At 43.0% G+C, this 21,679-nt stretch overlaps 2 protein-coding genes across 2 annotated transcripts; one reads left to right on the top strand and one right to left on the bottom strand.

Moving 5' to 3' along the window:
* The first annotated feature begins 9,122 nt into the window (after positions 1-9,122).
* Positions 9,123-20,940, top strand: LOC145446487 (ATPase family AAA domain-containing protein 3-like). The gene is made up of 13 exons (XM_080324792.1): positions 9,123-9,394; positions 10,765-10,841; positions 11,275-11,376; positions 14,342-14,471; positions 14,566-14,731; positions 15,094-15,163; positions 15,226-15,564; positions 15,622-15,746; positions 17,230-17,281; positions 17,335-17,405; positions 19,030-19,197; positions 19,267-19,375; positions 20,562-20,940. Exons 1-13 carry the CDS (start codon positions 9,181-9,183, stop codon positions 20,769-20,771), a joined length of 1,833 nt encoding a protein of 610 aa, XP_080180918.1. The 5' UTR covers positions 9,123-9,180; the 3' UTR covers positions 20,772-20,940.
* LOC145446488 (ciliary microtubule-associated protein 3-like) lies at positions 12,097-12,974 on the bottom strand. Its single transcript, XM_080324793.1, has one exon. The coding sequence runs from the start codon at positions 12,968-12,970 to the stop codon at positions 12,122-12,124; it is 849 nt and encodes a 282-aa protein (XP_080180919.1). The 5' UTR covers positions 12,971-12,974; the 3' UTR covers positions 12,097-12,121.
* Positions 20,941-21,679: the final 739 nt, after the last annotated feature.

The raw sequence follows: 21,679 nt of genomic DNA, 5'->3' as shown, positions 1-21,679 counted from the left end.
CCTACAGACGATATATCTGAAATACACTTGACGTATCGCTCGGATTGTTGTTTCGCACGTGGCGACGATTCGGGGAATGTGGCGTTAACCGAGTACGAACGAGACAATTTGGATAAGTTGCTTGACGACAAAATACGACGTCTCACTTTACATCTGCAAGAACCAGAGGAACCCTCCGAGGACGAAAAGCGATGTCTTGAGCAACTATTTCCTTGTCTTAAACCCGTGAACCCTCTCATGTCGTCGTTGTCAAAAAGAATCGCAACGTTCGACAAGGGCTGGGAACCGAATAAAATTAGAGCTAGTGTTGAACAGTTAGCAAAAGCGGGGTTTTACTACGTTGATTCGGACAGAACCAAATGCTTTTACTGTGACGGCGGGCTTCGTTGGGACCGTGAAGACGAGGTTTGGACAGAACATGCAAAATGGTTTCCGCAGTGTGAATACGTACTCCGAACGAAAGGTATCGAGTTTGCGCAACGTATCGAAAAGACACACCCTAATCTCAATCGCCCTGTGATTAGAAACCCCATAACCAGGCAAGAGTTGATCAAACGTCAAAAATTGATCTGCGGAAACGTCAGTCGCGTGATCGGGCTATGAGTTGAATAGTGGCGATAAAACGATTGTAGTGTATCGACACCTTTTTACGAGACTTGTGTAACTGTGACTTTTGTGCTGATAAAACTATCGACAAATGAGATTGGATTTCGTGAATTGTAAAATTATTTGAGCAATAAGAAGATGACGGGGGCGCAGTTGCTTACTATAGGAGAGTCAGTCGGTGTGAATAAGCAGACGCGTGGTCAGCAACGAAATACAGTCACTATTTCTGAGGTACTCGAGTCAGTTTTGTCTACTATCACAGTTACCAACGTGCTTGAGCTCGACAGTTTTATGGGGACCTACTCTTTTATAATTAGGATAGAAAGCGATATCACGATACTGACATTCCCTTAAAACTACTTGAGTACTCCAAAACCATATTTTGTCATTCCGTTTGAAGTAAATGTAGCATGTGTTGTAAATCGCTCCAGCTATCTCGATAACCTCGCCAGAATGCGTAGTCTCGTCTGGATCTGCAGTGCTCAGCACATTGTGTATACACAGAGAGGGACTGCAGTGGCGACTTGCGTCAGTCGAGTAGCGGACGATGTCGATTTCACACGCGTTCCAAAGTACATTTTGTGAGAATGATGTACCACCACCTCGGCTATTCCCGGTACGACATGGGATCATTTGGCTGTACTAAGGTGGCCCCGTCATGGTCGAGTGCGCTCGATCTTTTTTCACGGTAGTTTGGGGCGCTTTTACTATTCACATGTTTACACACGCCCACGTATCCACGTAATAGCCTGCACAATACCATCATAGGGTCATTTTTCCGATTTGGCTACGTAAATACCCGACTTTTCGTAATCTAGGCCCACATTTTGCGTTACTCGTGGTGTTTTTTTTTTGGAAATGTTGAGCTAACAAGGAGGACAAACTGACAGAAAGAGAGTACATTTAGGTGAATTGGGTGACATATCTGGGAAATGGAGGACATATGCTCCCCTAAATGAGGCCGCATGGTAACCCCATTAAAATAGGAGGGTCGACGGGGACATCAAATATATCGCACTGTGTTGCTGTCAACCCGAAAACGCGAGTTTTGTCAAGTCGCAAATTGATGACTGACAGCGATTGTGTCACGCTCGATTGATCACAGCTGATTTACGTACATCACACCGCATCGTTGACCGTTGACCGTATGTTGACCGGTAAAGTTATTGTCATCGTTGTGTGATTTTTACCAATATACTCCTTGAGGTGCCAAATCTGATCGCACTAATAACACCTGTACAGACGAACCAAACAGAATTCCGCCAAAGGGTCGATACCAAGTCTCCTTGTACGTAAATTTTTATACAACGACACCTATATTACAGCAGAACAATCTTGTCTGGACGGAGGAGGTCACGAAACATCTCCGGACCCGGCGCAGATTTCATCAGTTTTCAGCGAAGCCAGTCTGGATGCGGCCAAATGGCCTTGAGAGTCGGATTTATGCTGTATTTTACCCTCACAACATGTGGAAATAACAGGACTTTACGAGCCAGCCGGATTTTTTGGACTTTGATTTAGCAACCCGAGTCGGGGTGGAGTCAGATTTCGAAATCTCCCCGCTCATCTTTACACCTCACCGAAAGAAGGCTAGATTGCCTCACGTGATCTGGCACAATTCATCCTCATTATTGCACCACCGCATACAAAGTTTCGCTGTACGCAAATTAATGTACAACGACACTCCCCTTACAGCAGTGTCTTTGAGAGTTGGATTTATGTTACATTTTACCCAGCCTAATATATGGAGAAACCAGTACTTTACGTGCCAGTCGGATTTTTTGGACTTTGATTTTGCAATCCTATAGTCGCAGTGGATTCCGATTTCGAAATCTCCCACTCTACTTTACACCTCACCTCAGGCTATAGATCGCATAACGTATGATCTACCACAATTCATTGCCATTATTGCCCCACCGAGCGCGTTTCAGCCAAATAAGGTCAGTCCACTGATCCCAACGGGTCATTGTTATGGCTATTGTGTTGCGGTTACCCGATTGTTCTAAACAATGCCGATATTTCAGACTTGGAGGACATATTCTAGGTGGATCAGCACACGATCAATATTTTAATTTATATTTTCGGAATCGGTGCAACAGTAGCTTTCGATCAAGACCAGATTCAATAATTTCTGCGCTCGGGAAGATAGCTTTTGGATTGCCAGAAATCCTACAGTCGCTTACGCAAAACAATTCTTCATTCCAGCCCCGGCGAAGCGGAGCGAAGCTGCAAAATTGATCGTTGCCATTCCATGTTTAATTTCTATAGTAACACTCTGTCGAGTCAATATATCCGTAGTATGATGCTGCAAATATGCTCGGCGGTGTTATCATAACATGTGTTGAGGATATGTTACGACACACACGAGTACAACTGATTGTCTGCAGCGAAATTAGTCGAATTCGAACGACAGTGCGTGGCTGCCGAAGCAATAGTTCCTTAGCATGATATTGTAAATATGCTTGGAGGTGTTGGCATAACAAGTGTTGAGGATATGTTACGGTACACGCGAACACAACTGATTGTCTATAGCGAAATGAGTCGCTCTCGAACGACAAGTGCGTGGTGAGCTCGCGATCGATCGTACAGACGGGTAAAGCATTAGTTCGCCAACTGATCGATTCAAGTTGTACCTCGTGTACATTATACAGCATACAAAAATAATATGACGCGGTAAATTGTATATCATTTACAAGCACCGTCACGATTACGCTTGACCAGACGTGAAGCAGTAAAAGAACCCATCATAAATACATTGTTTGGTTGGGACTGTCTGTCCTTATGAAGACGCTAGAACGCGGTATAGGTATGGAACAGCCACATTTGTTGCTTGCACCGAATACTAGGTACGTAATACTGGGGGTTAACACGTTGATGTGAGCAAAATTGAGAATCAGCTATTTGTTTAATTACTTATTATATTCATAATGTTACTTTATTTAAGCTAATCTATGTCGGGTCGCCTAATACAAATTTCTACTAGGACATTCATTCTGATTCTCGGTATGACTCGAAATGACACACATATTTATAATAATAACATATCATTTCTCGTTACTGTCTGGGTGGACAACAAAGCAAGCTGGTTCAAGTACGACAGTATGAGACAGGCCACAAGCGTCACCTGACACAGCCGAACGTATGGGCACCTAAAACACGCACCAGGATCTCATGGATCAGAAGAAAACGATACTGACGTCACGACCGGCAATTATTCCTATGACCCCCCCATACACGAAATTGAATCAACCGCGGAACGATAAGTCAACCAGTTTGACGGGCTATTGCTCCCAGGTCATGAAATTGGACCACGGAACAACGGGTCAGGGCAGGCAACTATTATCACCGTCGTCTACGACCGAGGTCAGCTATGGATCGTGGAAAAATACAGTAAAATTACAATGTATTATAATCAGGAGGCGAGTGGAAAAGTACAAGTAGAATGACTCCAGTCTGAGTACAAAGGTCAATCGAGATTCTTTGTTCGTTTTCTCTCAGTCAATCCCCCTTTTTTAATTGCCGCACAGCCAGAAGGGAAATCCCCTCGAGTATTGCTGCAGAATTGAGAATGAGCTAATTCTTTCACTATCTTTTATATTCATAATTCTTGTTTGTTTAAGTAAATAGGGTGCATGCGCGAGTTCCGCACATTTCCTATACTACTAAGGCCGATATTTTATATTTTAAAAAAATTCAAAAATTGTGAAATTCAATGCTCTGTGTTCTCAATCTCAAGAAATCGACGACGCAAAGGGCGATATATGACAGATTTAGCCTTGCAGGACAAGTTTAGCTGGGCGAGCACTGAGCATGCAGAGAAACAATGCTTCCTGTTTACAACCTACCTGTTCTGGACTGATCTGCAATTCTGTATCAATTTAGCTTTTTGGGTTATCCCAAATTTCATAGAATGTGCAGTTGTGCACAAGTAAGCAATAATTCTTTTCAATTTCAGTTTTCTCGTTTGTTGTTCAACTTTCTGTGGCATGTACAAGTGCCATCTTGCCTAATATATAATATTTTTGGTGAAATTGTTCTCTGCTCCTTCCATATTAATATCGGCCTATGATATCGGTATCGGCCTTGTGAGTGAGCTGATATATCGGTATTGGTATCGGCCTGTGAAAATCAATATCGGTCGACCTCTAGTTCACATGTGCTTGTTTATCAGATATGAAGCGGTTAGACTTTAGAGTGCCTTTTCCGCATGTGCTTGCCTGCGTGCCTGGATTTAAATAAATTACAAAAATGTTCGCGGCACACTTGAGAATCTTTACCTCTGATAACTCAAGCCTACTGGACTATAGCTGAAGACTAGTGGAAATTAATTACGCATGTACGGCTTGTACGCACACGTCGAACATGATTGCGGACACTCGATGTCATTCAGTTACGAGATGTAACTCTTTAATCACAATCGCTAATCAGCATATACTTAATGGCATTTTATCCAAGCCATCGAGAAATAGGAGCCAAAGCATGGTAGGCCCAAGACACGGTAGTAGGCTAGCGATATCTTTAGTACGAGGCCCATTCCAGATGCGATTGTGTAGGCTACGAAGATATCGTGAACACCAAGCCAATGCAGATGTGATTGTGAAGGCCAGTGACGATATCGTGCGCCGCGGGCCTATTGCAGATGTGATTATTCAAGCCAGCGGAATTAGGCTTGTTGGAGACGCGGTAAATCAGGCTAGTAATGATTGCCGAACGCGCGACAATGAATGACCTGATCTCGCCAATCCTCTCAGCGGGAGATCGTGTCGCGTTACACTGTGCAGTGCAATGCGCACAGACGAATCTCGCTAATTAGCAACACGTCTTTCGTTAATTGGCCGCGCCTTTCGTTAATTCGCCGCGCGCAATACTGCATGATGATATGACTTATTGAATTGCAAACGAGTATTAGCGTCAGAGCGGTCATTTAAAAAGAGCAAGGTTGCGCGTTAAAGGAGGGGGTTTCGCGTTTCTAAAGGAGGGGGTTTCGACCCACGAAACCCCCCTGGCTACTCGCCTGGTAGCAACAATCTTTACCGGAAGACATGAAATAGCAACATCAATGCTTCAACATTCAACAAATATTGTAAGATAGGTTAACACAATAACATATTTAATGGATTTATTGCTTGTATAGTATCACAAATATATATCTTTGCTTCTTGATACAAAAAAATCGGATAGGCGAGTTTAAAGAGAATTCAAAATGTATCGATCAGGTTTCGCATTGTTCGAAATATGACGACAAATATTATATTCTGGTAATTAACCGTCACTTTCTCATTCCCTAATATCAGCATAATATACACTGCTGAGCAGCATATTATACTAACAGTGCAATTCACTGCTTTCAATTTAGAAATAGAATTATTACGCTGTAGAATACAGCTAAAAATTAAGACTCGGCCCGCCAACGTATTTCCTGCCCAACCCTGAGTTGGATTGTTAATTTTCATGGTCGAAAATGTTTTCTCGCAAAAGTCTCCAAGTAGTTTCATGGACACCTTTCTCTGGCCGCGGACCACATTGTCATAAAAGACCGGGAACTCTCTGTGGGCCGCTCAAAATTCCTTCGCGGGGCGTACGTTGCCCGCCCCTGATTTATACCGTGGTTTAAGTCTGGGGTAGCTTCTGGTTTCGTGTACCACTAGTGTAGGCCTATGTTCACACTCATATATCACGGGTGGTACACAGGAATGAAAGAATACACACATTTTTTGCTAAGAGTGTATGTTGTCTAGTCCAGTATAGATAACTAACCTACGGATAGATGCGCATCACGTGATACACGGTCGAGTGATGCTACATACGCAGATTTGTTGTCTCTTCATAGCATGAAACGGCAACGTAATTGCTAATCCCATAGATGACGATCCGAGCTCTCAAATTTAATAAAGTTGATCTTATTCGAAAGCTACAGTCGCGCTGATTCTGATCATATACATTTAATTTTCATCAAGGCAATGGAACCACCTTGAAATAGTCTTCAAAATCTGAAAATCGGCATTGTTCCAAAGTGACCTAAACAATCGCAACTACGCAGCACAATGACCATGACAATGGTCCTTGCGTGGTTGCGATTGTTCAGAACAATGCCAACATTGCCCAGATCAGAGTTTGATGTAGGCTATATTATCAGAATCAGCGCGACTGTAGCTTTCAAATAAGATCAACTTTGGTAAATTTGAGCGCTCGGGTCGTCATCCATGGGACTGGCAATTACGTTGCGTTCAGATTGCTGAGCATTTTTCCTTGTTTCTTCTTTAACAGGAAACATGTGAAAAGATAAATCCATCGTCATTCTTGAGTCATTGTTGCATTTTGGAACGCAACAGTGCAAATGGCATCTTCCTTTCACAGTCCGCGGTCCCTTATCTGCATTCATATCCGATTTCCTATAAGCTATATAAAATAGGCAATAGATTTTTTTAACGGTACTTTGCAAATCAACCTGTAGAGATAAAACATAAAGATTATTAGTCGAATAAATTCACTACTTTATATGCGTTATTATGACCAACTATTTCACAGATAGGGTTATGCTATGGCCTCAAATTCTATCTGGTATTACTTGTTTTGTTGGTCCTGTGGATATACAGCTGTCGAGTCGAGTCGAGTCATCAGAGAATCATGACTAGAATCATTGCCGCCTTGGCTGTGATACAGCCAATACCCGAGTGATACAGCTGATACTTAGGTGATACAACTGAAACAGCTGTGATACAGCTGCATATCCACATGGCCTTACTTGTTCCCCGAGTTTTGTGAGTGAAAAGTTGTCACACACCGGCAAAAGAAAGCTCTGTAAAACGACTGTAAACCAGCTCGGTTTTTCGCTCCAAAATATTGTATAGTATTGATGAGTAGGCTATCTTATCAATACTTATTTTGCACCAAAACGCGGAACCACCATAAAGCGAAAACGCCGGCGTTAAATACCGTAACCTTTCTCCAAAACAGTCACCTGCGCTTATAAAGCTCGATTCAGCTCTGGCCAACCATAGGCCAAGATGGCGGCGCCCAAGAGCAAAAATGATAATCGTCCAAGCAAGCAAGCGTGACGGCGGATGTTGCGTATCTATCCGTAGGTCAGTTATCTATAAGTCTAGGGATATATAGGTTTGTATTTAAAACAAATGGTTGTTTAAAGCAGTTTGTTTAAAACATGTTTTAAACGCTGTTTCAAACAAAGGCCGTTTTTTCAATTTGTGTAAATACTTTCCAAAAAGCATGTTGTATGATCCTACTGACGACCAACCATGGGGGTCATGGTTACCGCATGTTCACGATTAATGATTATCTAATAATCTCAAAACCATAACTGTAGTAGTTGCTGTTGCAATCAGCGATACAACATTTTCAATTTTTGTCATGCAAAGAATTCATGCGCCAGCAGAGGGCACATATGTGTATAACCTTGTCAATCATTTGAGCACTCATGCGTACCACAAGGATGCTGCAATGTTGCTAAGTGTAGAATGGTAGGGTACTTAAGTAGTTAATTCTGTAGCGGTTTTATCTGATTAAATCGACGATTTAAGTGAAATCATAGCTGTCAAGGTTATTGGATTTTCTGTTGAAAAATATACATTTCCTTTATATGGCATGAAAAAGTATCAGTAGAATACTTCGAGTGATTGTAACGGCTCAATCCATGTTTACTCAAGTGTATGCGAGTTACGAATGTTATTGCGCGAACGAGATCAATAGCAATATGAATTAAAGAGAGAACCGATGTTTTGATGCTAAATAGAAACTTTTTGTCGATAAATACCCCTGTTCAGGCCTCAACCGCCGCTAATTTTCTTGTTCTCAGCATTTATTGTTGCTAGACCGGTATTCTATTTCTTCGTCAATGGTCAAATATTCGATAATATTTAACCTTAGATTCCCCTGCAAGATACAACAAAGATCAGCAGCAATGTATCAGGCAACCATATTCAGTAAATCCTACATATCAATATGATATCAATATTCAAAACCCAATACATTATTTAACATTTTGCTCATTAGTCATGCTGTTCTTGGTGTCACAGCGCCCTCTAGTACTTGAATAGCTGACTCAATCTCATTGTGTTATAAAATTACTTATTTAATCTCATAGTAGCCAAGCTAGTTCTTTGGAGAGAGGTTACGAATGAATTCGGTACTGTCACCTAGGCAATCAGTTTGACACCAGCTATGTGCTTATTTGGAGGTCGAGGTGGTGGCCTCAAACCCGATCTGACCACAGATAGTCGAGAGGTGGTCCATGTGCTTTCAGTCCCCGTGACCACAGAGTGGAGTTAGTGGTAACATCACGCTCAATTCATTGCCAAAATAACCACTGTGTCTGACCGGGATCGATGCATGCCCAGACCTCCATATATGATATATCATAATTCACACTGCCATTCAGTTGAACATTCATTTTCGAATTATGACAATATTGACACATTGTTTCCATAATAATAATATAGCCTATTCTTTACAAAAAATCAGTAATTTCAATTTTGCGGTTATCTGAATGTATGTTGATTATACTGATGCACTGTCTCAATTTCATAGAATAAAATATTATAGAAATTATATTGAGGAATGGATAATTCTATTCTCAGTCGATTTTTCGGAGGCAAGGGATCTACTGAAATTCCAGATCTAAAGGTGGACTCAAGTAGTTTACCACCTCCGCCAACACCCCCAGACAAAGGAAATAATGACAAAACCCCAAAGCCAGGAGATAAATGGTCTAACTTTGATCCAACTGGCCTTGAAAGAGCTGCAAAAGCTGCCCGGGAGCTTGATGCATCAGGTATAATGGCATGACTCATGCTTGTGTGCAGTGTTAGCCTATACTGCATGTGTTGACCAGTTTGCCAAGATATTATATTTCACTATTAAGATAATTATTGCAACTGTTAGACCCTCATTTTCAATGTCGGCAATGATTCATTTGTCTTGTGGGAAATTGTAGGTGCACAAATTTCATATTTCTGAAGCAACATCCTAAATCATCACCGAGTACCAGGGCTGGGGAGTTGCAGAAACTTTTCTTCTGGCCTCTTCTAAGATAAGGACAAATTCCAAATCGCAACTCCGACTTGGGACCATTCCTAGTAATTTGGAATTACTACTCCCAATACAAGTTACAAGCGGTTCCAAATTACTGTCCAATGACTCCCGACTCACGACCGATTGCGAGTACAACCATGAATCTTACCCACTGCTCTCTCCGGATTTGAAAATAAAAGTATTTATCATGGCAAATTCTTTGATTATCCATTATATACCTACCTACCTACCATAAATACTATTTTTTCAAATATAAAATTTTCTACTGCAAGAACTTCGCTTCCGCTGGTTAGAATTGCGCCAAATTGTATATTATACCTACATTGTTTTTGTAGGCAACCTAACAATTCCATGGGGTGGACAGCAAAATTTGAAAAAATTATTTAATAAATTGAATAGTATATTCATATTGAAATGAACCCGATTGTTTTCGGCTGACACTCGTCAGGGGTGATGAAATTCGAAGAAGAAGAATTTTATGCTGGGGTCGTCATGCTTTGTGATACGATTATTGATATACTATGTTCTTTCCATTTCTCTACTAGTTGCTGACGATCACCTCTGACGAGTGTCAGCCGAAAATATCTGGGCTCATTTCAATATGAATATACCTTTCAATTGTATATTGAAGTTCTGTAGGCTACCTCCAAGAAGCTATTTATAAATCCATAACTGTTTTCTCTTATAAAATAGAAATGGTTCTGTAGGCTGGAATTGAGCCAAAATTGGTGTGCAGTGTGTTTTTAGGCAACCCAACAATTTTATCAAGTAGGCCTTGGCAGTATAATTTGAAAAAGAAATTTGGACAGCCGTAAGTCTGTGTAACCCGCAGGTATCATGTGTGTCTTGGGTATGTGAAAACGCTCCAGACACAATACCTGAGCATTAGACAACACCTAAACATACCCCTGACTGACATATTTCAATCAGGACTTGTGTTGCAGGAATTTTGCTGATATTTCAGATGAAGTATAGGCATACTTTGAATTTAATGCCTCTTTTTTCCTAAGACATGTTTACTGTTTGTTTTGAATTAATCTCAGCCAATTCATTTGTTATGCAATTTCTTCCCTTATTACCAAGTTAATTTTCTGTCAATATTTTTTACAGCTCATGCAAAAGATGCGTTAGAGTTAGCACGGCATCAAGAACAAACGAAGCAAGTCGAGTTCCAGTCAAAGCTCAAAGTTAGTGAAATTATATCACCATTGCAAATATTTTTTTCATATTTGGAGATACTCGTGGCGTATGGATATGTCAAAATGCGTTTCTCCCAAATTTATGATTCTGAATCCGGTCGGCTTCTGACATCATATAGGAATTACAGTAAAATATTAATTACCATTGGTAGGTGGTCCTTGCAATTGATAAGTGTAAAGGAAGGATACGTTTGATATAACAACTTTTGAATTGTTGGGTAGCCTGTGTCAAGAAAGGATATTCATTCTGGCAAAAATTTATTTTTCAAATCATGTCATTTATGTTAGTGTTACACTAATGCCTGGCGTATTCCGTGTGTGATTCTTATATTTCTCATGATACTACAGTACCTAGTCTAGCTCAGAAGCTTTGGAGTGTGTGTTACCAATGACGTGGCTATTCAATTTTCAATACATCTAGGAATATGAAACTCAAGTCGAACACCTTAAAATTGAACAAATCCGAGCGCAAAATGAGGAACGGCAGAAAACCTTGCAACAAGAAGCAAAACTGAAGAAAGAGGTGAGAGATGAACAATGATAATATTGTTAAAAATATCACGAAAATTCACATTATAATGAAGGACTTGCATGTTAGTTCTGATAATCACACATTTTAATGAAGTCATAATATCATATATTATATTCTGAGAGCTGTCTCGGGTGTGATCAAATTCAGGTAAGTACGCCTGTTTGCATGGACTTTTGAGGATTCTACTATATTCTCCTGTGACCAACGTCACTATTCCTCTCTAGCTGTTATGGGTTTGGTGATGGTAATAGCATTCCATGGAGGAAGAATTAGCTGCTATGAATGGGCGTATTACCTTGACGTGCAATGTCCCAAACACTGCCAAGACTGAGACGCTTAGAAAACGACGTGTGCTTACCCACGAGATCAAGCTTTACGAGGAGATAGTTTTCCAGCAAGTACTGTGTCTAGCTAACCCCGATATCGATTCTTTAGTCGCTGAACAGTGTCGTCAGGTATCGCGCGCAGCTCATAGTTGAAATAGAATGAAAGTGACGATCATGATATTTTTGTTGTATTTGTATTTCTTCGATAAAATATTATTTCTTTTGTGGTAACTACGCCCGTCGTCCAAGTTAGACAGCACAGCGTTGTACTGAAGTAAAGTGTTGAAAGCGTGGTTGTCAGACTGTAGCCCGTTTTATCTCGATTTGAATTCAGGTGGCCCGTGGTGAGATTTGAAAAGTTCCCTTTCCAATATACTCGCCAGAATCATAGAATTTGCTTTATTTCTTCATCAATCGTAGTACATTGATAAATAAGCAACTCTATTCCGGTACCTCCTGAATTCCTTGTCGCCGAAAAGCTCAATCTTACAAGTCCGACGCACCGAGCACGGTTGAATAGGCTGTATCGGAGCGCCGAACTTTTGCGGCCACTCCACTTTCCTGTTACGCCGCACGTTGTGGTCGTAAATCCCCGGCCCGGGAGTGATCATCGGGTCTTGTGTCAGCTGCTGGAATCTTTCAGCCGACGTGTGGAACGGCCGGCGGCTAGTTGCGACCGGCTTAGGCGACGCCCAGCTTCGCTGATACACAACTGGGCTTGGCGTGACGATATCCTTGTGGTTACGGAAGCGCGGCGCCGTACGCGCGCCGATCGTGTATCCCCTAGTGCTGCACTTCCACTGACGTAGGTTGTAGGTGAAGCTGCTGAACTTGTCGTTGTCGTAACATCCAGGCCCGAGATGCGGCGGCCCGTGCACTAATTTCAACCGGTCGGTTGGAATCTTCTGCAATCCCGTCTCGGGGTCTGCTTCCTTCCTTATCGTGGTTCCGAACGACACTCGCTTGTTGCTGCCATGGTTAGTACCCTGCTGTGACGTACCATCCTTGGAGTGCCGCGAAGAGCATAAGTCGCCGGAGCCGCCTACGCTGGTGATCGTGGAGCCTGTCGCCATTGCCGCGCGCGGTGACTGCTCTGTTGCGATTGGGCGGAATTTGTATTTGGCGTTTCCGAGTCGTGATTGTTCCGTCATAGTGCCGGCGAGGGCAATCGTTGGAGTTGGTTTAGCTGCAACAATCTCAAGGACAATGCAGGTCACATCCGCCTTGCGTTCGTCGAATGATTTGTACGCGTATAACATTACATTACAAGTAGGCTTACCATATTTTGGAAATCTAAAAAGAGGACACTTTTTCAGAAATTTGCAACTTGCAAAACCGGAGTAGAATTCTCAAAAACCAGTGCTCCACATTGCCAGGTGGATGACTAAAAAAAAAGGTCATCTTTTCGCTCAGAGCTAAAATCACCGTTTTTCACTCCGAAATACCCGCCGGAGCGTCACTTCTGTGCTAATTTGCAGCATATCACTCGCAATTTGCTCTAAATCTGACCTAAATTTTCAAAAAAGTGGACAAAATCTCAAAAAAGAGGACAAAAGGGCGTCCTCCGAGGACACTTTCAAAAAAGTCAAAAAAGAGGACAAATCCTCTACAAGAGGACGTATGGGTAAGCCTATTACAAGGCATATTGCATCACAGTCTGCCGCGCTCTCCCACTCCACTACTAGATTACCACGTCCGATTATAATGACTGTAGGTTATTCTCCAGTTCTATGTGCGTCACCGGATAAATCCAAGTTCGACAACTCGAGGAAGGTGACCATGAAACTACTCTGTGTCGTGCGTCTCTACATTTATTTGCGACCAAACATTTTCGACCGTGATCAAAAGACAAAGCTGTGTTTCAATCTGATTGATGTTCATTGTTCACGTGTCGTGCAGTCTTTACACAGCGTGAGGGTTTCTACTTTCTACGTCCGACATGCAGTTAGGGTTCAAATAACTTGTTGAAAACTTTGATCGACCACAGATGTCTCGTTTGCTTCAGCAGCAATTTAAAAGTACATTACGTTCATAAATTCATTGATAACTGTTTTTTTGGTGTCCATGCTTTAAACTTGGAGTTTACATTAAATACGAGACATATACCCGATTAATGTATCGATTCACGAATCCCACCCGTCAAGTACTTAATTTTCCCATGTCAGACCCGCCTGCTGGAGAAGTTGCCCGCCCGTGACCTAAAGCCATGCTCGTATTTCTGATATTCGTATTGCCGCCGTTCCAATTTCGAATTTCTTGTATATAGCGACGATGTAGTTGCGTTATGTAATGCGGCGCTATGGTGATTGCTCGGTAAACGTGGATTTTCCATAATTTCGTCATTCATGCCCGAATGCACGCTCTTGATAGATTTAGTCCGGGTGTTACGTCTATCAACTTCGAAGAAATTCGTCCGAATGCTAATGTAAGGATTTTGACGTAGTTTTGAGCGTCGCCAACACTATTTGGAGAATCGTTCTGTAAACACAACACAACATACGCAATGGTCCGCAAACCTTGTCGAGCAGAGTTGAAGAGATATTCTAGGAGCCCGAGTCCCATCTATACTGTTCGATCTCGGCTTTTTTTCGGCTCTGCCCACGTAACAACACAACCATTTTTTGCAACAGCAAGCCGAATACCAGGACCTTCTCTCCCGACGGCGGTACGACGACCAATTGAAGCAACAGTCGCTCATGAACGAAGATAATTTGCGAAAGCAAGAACAGTCCGTGGAAAAGCAAGAATCCATGAGACGAGGTGTGGCAGCGCTTATCATAGAGACGAGGGCCGCTCCTCGCGTTGCACTCTCAGTAGCATTGAAAAATTAAGGTTCGACCACATTGATTTTCAGCGACGCTCGAACACGAAATGAAACTGCGGCGCGAGAACGAGGTAGCAAGAGCAGAGGCGGAGGCTTTGGCCCGAGCCAAGGCCGATCGCGAAAACCAGGATCTGCGATTTGAGGAGATCCGTCTGAACGCAGCTGAGCGCAGGAAAACGTGGCAAGATAACATCAAGTACGTATGCAAGCGATGGTTTTTATTTCCTCGGCTGCGTTGGTTTTTATTTCCTCGGCCGCGTTGGTTTTTGTATAGTAGCTTAATCTTTTTAATTATCTGATCTTGAGTATTGACGGAAGTAGCGCTTTTTAGAGGTCAGGGAAGACCGTGAATATGCGGCTGAAATAGTTTGGGACGACGCGCGTCAGATACGTTATGAATTTATTATATCTGTAGCAGCAATGTCTAACGGGGTGTCCGAGTACGTAAAACTTGAAGTCTAAAATCTTAACTACTTCATTGAATGGTACAAATGGACAAAACAACCTAATCGTAACGCATGAAAATTGTGCACGCGTTACCTGTATCGTATTTCGCAGGGCCATCGGAACAGTCGTGGGCGACGGGGCCAAAGCGTTCTTGACCGACTGGGACAAGATCACTAATGCGGTCGGTAACGAGCGACTTAACTCGCAGCTCCAACTTAATTCGTAAAAAATTCGTCTGATTAGGCTCTGGGTATCACCCTGGCGGCCGGCGGCATCTACGCCGCTAAATACGGCATAGGCGCTACCGCGCGATACGTCGAGGCCAGGATCGGCAAGCCGTCGCTGGTACGAGAAACCAGCCGTTTTACTGTGTTCGAGGCAGTCAGCCACCCGATCAAGACGGCTAGAAGGATATTCAGCAAGCCTGAAGATTCCTTGCGCGGAGTCGTGCTGAAGCCTACTCTCGAAGAGAGAATACGCGATATCGCGATCGCCACGCGCAACACGAAACAAAACAAGGGCGTGTACAGAAATATATTGCTGCACGGACCGCCGGGTACCGGAAAGACTTTGTTTTCTAAGGTAAACGCGTGGCGCACGCCATCACGAACGCTGCGTTGATTTCGCTCTCCATTTCAGAAACTGGCTATGCATTCCGGAATGGATTTCGCGATAATGACGGGCGGCGACGTGGCGCCTATGGGCAGAGACGGGGTCACGGCGGTTCATAAGTTGTTCCACTGGGCGAAAAGCAGTAATCGAGGGTAAAGGCTTATCTCGGTATTGATGAAAATTCGCAACAAAATGGGCAGTGCTGTACGAATTTTGTGGGATAATGCGATATTTCAAATCCCAATCGCAGCGTAATTAGTAACCCTCTTAGCGAGATGAATCTGGGATAACGCAACAAACAACATGATTTTTGTTCATATTGCTAAATTTATTCCATTCTGAGCTTTTCGCCTGACTCATCAAGTACGGACGTCAGTAAATGCGTTCAACCTAATTCGAAATATAAGATACTTTGATAGTTGTGACGTAATAATGACGAGTACGCACACACGCGAACGATATGTGACCACTGACCATACACTGTTACCATAGTGTCCTATATGGTGTCGACACAAGCAAATCTCACGCCTCGAGTGAAATTGTATCACGTGACAATTTCCATTCGGCTACAGGCAATTTGACGGTCATTTTTGACCAGCTTGCCGAGCATTAAATTTGTTAAAACTGGTATCAATCGAAAGCTGACTCTGCACTGATTACGAAAATATAAATTTTATTCCGCTCGTGGCCCTGGATCTCCCACAATCCGCCTCGAATTTTTCATTGTTATGGAGATTGGCATCGGGACGCAATAATGCTGTCTGGCGAAACGACAGACAGCATTGTTGCGTCCCAATGCCAATCTCTCGTGTCGCCAGACAGCATTGTTGCGTCTCAATGCCAATCTCCATAACAATGAAAAATTCGAGGCTGATTGTGGGGGTTCCAGGGCCGCGAGCGGAATAAAATTTATAGTTTCGTAATCAGTGCAGAGTCAGCTTTCGATTGATACCAGTTTTACCAAATTTAATGCTCGGCAAGCCGGTCAAAAATGACCGTCAAATTGCCTGTAGCCAAATGGAAATTGTGACGTGATACAATTTCACTGAGGCGTGAGGTTTGCTTGTGTCGACACCATATAGGACACTATACTGTTACGGTATAACAAACATAAATTAGGCTATGAAGGTAGCCGAATAACAACACGATGCTGATGAAATATTCCCAGAGTATAGAGATGCTGCTTCTGGCGGCAGAGGATCGGCTGTTGCAACTTTGTAATCAAGAACATTTAAAAAAGAGAGCGACCACGATCACTATGGAAACTGACGTGCTGCTTCAATATTTGACACATTTAGGTTCTTTTTGGGCGTTGTCGGATGGCAGAATTGCAAGCCGTTACCTGATCACGTAGTCGTGCATGGTATCTAGTATCCAGATACTGTGATGCGGAGGTAGAAGTACCGGTATTCTGTGAGGCCACGAGACCCTAATGACATGGCGATGATAATTTGGCGCCTAACATTAGACTATCGTGACTTCGTTTTGTGCGCCGATTTATTACAAACTTATTGATTGACGAGTAAAATATGCGCCTTGTTTGTCCACCTGAAACGGTAATAGTTGTGCAGGGTATTCGTGATATCTCGCTAACTCGGATTGCCTTCATCTGCTGAAATACACTATGTGTTAAAGGTTAATGCTCTTTGTGGACGAGGCTGACGCGTTTTTAAGAAAGAGATCCACGGTAAGTGAACTTGCGTTGACGATGGACGCCTTTCACGTATCTCGACTTTTTAGGAGAAAATCAGCGAGGACCTTCGCGCCACGCTGAACGCCTTCCTATACCAAACCGGCGACCAATCGAGCAAGTAGGTCGATTTTTTCACCCCGTCGTATCGCTACCTTGGATTATAACACAATTCCGTAAACGGTGTTGCAGGGGTGGCCGGTAATGATGTATTTCTACATTTTTGAAGTACTCGCCTGTTTGCAATGCTTACTGAAGCGCTTATGTTTTTAGACTATTTCCCTTCAACCTGAACCGTTTTTTAGGTAAAACTACTTACTGCTTCACTTTGGGTTTTGAAAAGTAAAAATTCGTTTACGGATGTGTTTGCGTGGCTTTCATGTGAGAATTCTTCGTAAGATCCGCATGAAATATCCACCTCAGTAACTACGTTTTTTTCGTAGATTGAATCCGTAGCGTTGCCTGTCATTGTGCGTCAGTCGAAACGTTGCAATTTCGAAAGTGGCCGACGCTTATTAACTGCCAAAAGTATGCGTATCGCGCACCCGTGACCGTATCTGTTTTTTCGAAACTGCTTGTGTACTTTTGAGACAAGCGTTCAAACTTCTCGATCGGCTGGTCGTGGGTTCGATCCCCGGCCGGGTCAGAGCGAAGACCTAATTAGTGATTACAGTACTGATTTGATAAGTAACACTGGTACACATGACTTCCCCGCTTGGCGCTCAGCATTACCGAAATAGAATTGAGGGGTGGTGCATGACTTATAAAGCCTTACAGGGCTATATCTGTACCTTCTTTGTGTAGCGGCATATCCACATCATGCACTCCGTGGTATGCATATTCAAATGCACATATTGTGCTCATGTATATCATTAGTCGGTGTATATGCCGCTAAAACATCAAGGACAAAAATATACAACGTCCTGTCCTATACTTTCATTTTCTGCTTCCGCTCGAAATAGTTTTGACACATCTTGGATATACCTATCTACTACTAACTCTACTTGAGTAGCAACGCCGACTGCTTTAACCACCATTGCGGTGTTGTCGAAGCGAGATGCAGGGCGGTGATGATGCAGTTGGATTAGCAATAAAGTCGATTATCGCGCTCGTCAGAACTTATCAACCCAGGATTAAGGAAACCGGTTGAAAGTAGCGCATAAGTTAGTGTTAATCTCGTGATTAAACAAACTATAGATAACTAGTTATCTATAACAACTAACTAGTTATCTTATAAAAACTGCGTACAATGCGTACCATTCCTACGCAGCAATATTTGCAATAACGACCGTGCCGATTGTCTCCTAGGTAATGGCTTCATTAAACAATCAATGAATTATGCACCCACCATTGCAGAGCTAACGTACTAATTGGACACGACTTCCATTTCCCGATGATGATTATTCTACCTATTACAGTGGCATTATCGTCATCAGCAGGCTGCTGTTCCATTCAACAAATCGACAACTGACAACCTATAACGCGTTTTCGCATTATGATGCAACAGATAACGCCACTTGATTGAAAACTCGGGACACCTCGACTAACCATCGCGCGTAACCTTTTCGAACTTTATGCGTCGCGATTAGCAGTATTTAAACACACGATTAGCATTCTTCCGGGTCAGCTAACTTATTATCTCCGCCTAAAATGCGTCCCGATTAGCAGTTTTTAATCACGTTATTAGTATTCTCCCGGATCAGCTAACTTTATTACCTCCGCCCGTAACCCTATCTTGTCGTTAGGTTCATGCTGGTTTTGGCGAGCAATCAACCCGAACAGCTCGACTGGGCCATTAACGACCGCGTCGACGAAATAGTCGAATTCGACTTGCCCGGACGCGACGAACGAGAACGCCTCGTGCGAATGTACTTCGACAAATACGTTTTGGAACCGGCCATGGAGAAGAAACAGTGAGTGTGACGAACCGCAGGTTGCTGGGATTGACGGTACGTTGAAATCGCGCGGTGTTTGTGTTGCAGGCGTTTGAAACTCGGCGATTTCGACTTCGGGTCGAAGTGCACGGAGATAGCGGAGACGACGAAGGGCCTGTCGGGCAGAGAAATTTCGAAGCTGGCTGTCGCGTGGCAGGTCGGTGTTAAGGAACTGTTTTAAGCGTTCCGATGTAGCTCGTAGGCTTGCCGCGTTGATGACAATTGTGGTCATGGTTTTATTTTGGAATTGCGTCGCTGTATCAGTTGAATACCCTCCAGTGATCAGTAACGAAGTACTACTACCTTTCGGAGTGCCGTAGAACAGTGGTTCTCAATCTTTTTTACCTCGCGGACCGCTAAAACTTGAAAACCAGCGTTGCGGACCGGTGTGCTTTCAAAAACCAAAATTGTCTCGAGATTTAATTACGATAATTGACCTGTAACTGAATGTAATGTTGGAAAGTTCATTTAATGGCGTCTTTTTGTTACTAGATTTATGTGTGGTTAAAGATTTGTATGTGGTTCTCTTGAAGTTTCTGCAAGGCGAAGCTGGCTGATAGCGATTGTTCGGCGTGCTTGAAAGAATTGCGAGTTTGCTATTCACTGTCGCCTCTATTATACTGCCAAGTGTCGTATAATTTCACTGTCGGAATTTACCGAAGTTTAACGAAATAGACCATGAGCTCTAATTTGCGACACCGTACTAATATATACGTTCCAAATTTCTAAATACGTTTGAAAGGTGATGTTTTATTTCTTTACTTAATGGCAAGCGTCCTGCTTGTTGCATTCTGGAATTGAGACATCAAATTCAAGTGGATCTGGCGGACCGGCAGATAGTGAGAACCACTGCCCTAGAATGTTTCGCGTTCTTGTACTAAACTACTTGAAAACGTCTTCCACTCATATTTGAACATTTTCTAGTCAGAACTACTCACTTTTACAATTTCGTGTTGTATAGTAGTTTGAGGATGACTTTTCATCACTCTTAGGAGTGAAATTTGTATGAGAACCGCGTGAAATAGCCCATGCAATGGATACTGTGTTCATTTTCGAAGATTCTACCTATTTGTAGCGTCAGTCGCGAAGATACGTCTCGCTAAGTACGCGAACCCTCAACCAAATCTTCTTTCTAAAACCACTCCATTAAATACCGTACAGACCTTTCAATTGACATCCCTCGGGAATTGTTACTTTTACTTTTAATGGAGTAAAAATGTACGGCGTTACTTCTATACTCGAGTGGCAACGCAGACTACTTTGACCAATGACCAGTGACCACGTCCGCGTGAATGCTGATAAAGAGAGTATCACAACTCAACAACACTGCCGATCTCGTTTAGGCCACGGGTTACGCTTCCAGCGACGGCACTCTGACGGAGCAGATGATCGACGAGCGCGTGAACGACGCCGTGAAACAGCACCAGCTGAAAATGGAATGGATCGCGCACGCTTCTCCCGAGCAGAAGGGAGACGATGAAGCCGGCCATTTGACCAAAAAAGAGTCTTATTTCGCCGCCGAGCACGCGCCGAAATCCGACGAGAAGTCTTGAGGCGGTCGCGGCGGCGTTTGTGATCTCGGTCGTCCCGCCGGTGTCTTGCTGCTCACTGTGAGCAGTGCGCGGGCTGAATCAAATTGATGAGGCTGCACTTGGCGATGAAACCATGTCGGAATGCGTTAATTTCGTTTTATCTAATAAATATGTGATCATGCTCTCGTAAGATGGCAGACGCTTGCGTCCACGGAATAGTTTTAAGGGCCTAATTTAAGGCACTGTTGAAACTACAACCGTAAAACTACATCACCTGTCCCTATTATAAACTTACCTATGTTTATTTTCTCTGACCATAGGTCACAAGCGAAAGTGATGACCGTTTTAAGTCAACAGATAACATGTTAGGTGCAACTTTGTCAAGTGGCATTATGTGGCCATTAGGATTGGTCGGAAGTGATGTCATTTTTAGTCAACAGATACCCACATATCTAGGTTAGATATTCCAAGTAACCTTCCAGAAAATTGACATGTCGCCTCTGGGAAAAGGATAGGCCTATAAGCAGTGAGATAGGCTTATGCGCTTGAATTTGAGGGTTATGGTTAGGCTTGGACGTACGAAGGTAATGCAGGAGGGTCGGAGATGGAAACTCCATTTGTACGTGATCCGGCTGGCTAATAAACTGTGGTTTCTGGGCGACGGCACATTGACGTATTTGAGAAGGGTAGGCTACGCGGATATTTGGCCGTCGGTCAGGGATGGCCCGCGAGGTAATTGTCAACGTTAGTTACTCATGTTGATTGTGGCGTTTTGATATGATAAAATATCTTAATAGAACTGAAATGAACGCATGATGCCTGAATAGTCCAGGTGCCGAATGGTCCTTGCAAACTAAGTCGAACGGTATATAGCAGAGATGAGCGGATTTGAAATTTCTATGTCCTAATCCAATCCAAATCCGAACCTT

This window comes from Botryllus schlosseri, chromosome 9, assembly GCF_051294905.1.
Source record: "Botryllus schlosseri isolate E-star chromosome 9, Bs_hap1, whole genome shotgun sequence".
Classification (NCBI taxonomy): Eukaryota; Metazoa; Chordata; class Ascidiacea; order Stolidobranchia; family Styelidae; genus Botryllus; species Botryllus schlosseri.
This window is presented reverse-complemented; position numbering and strand designations above follow the sequence as displayed.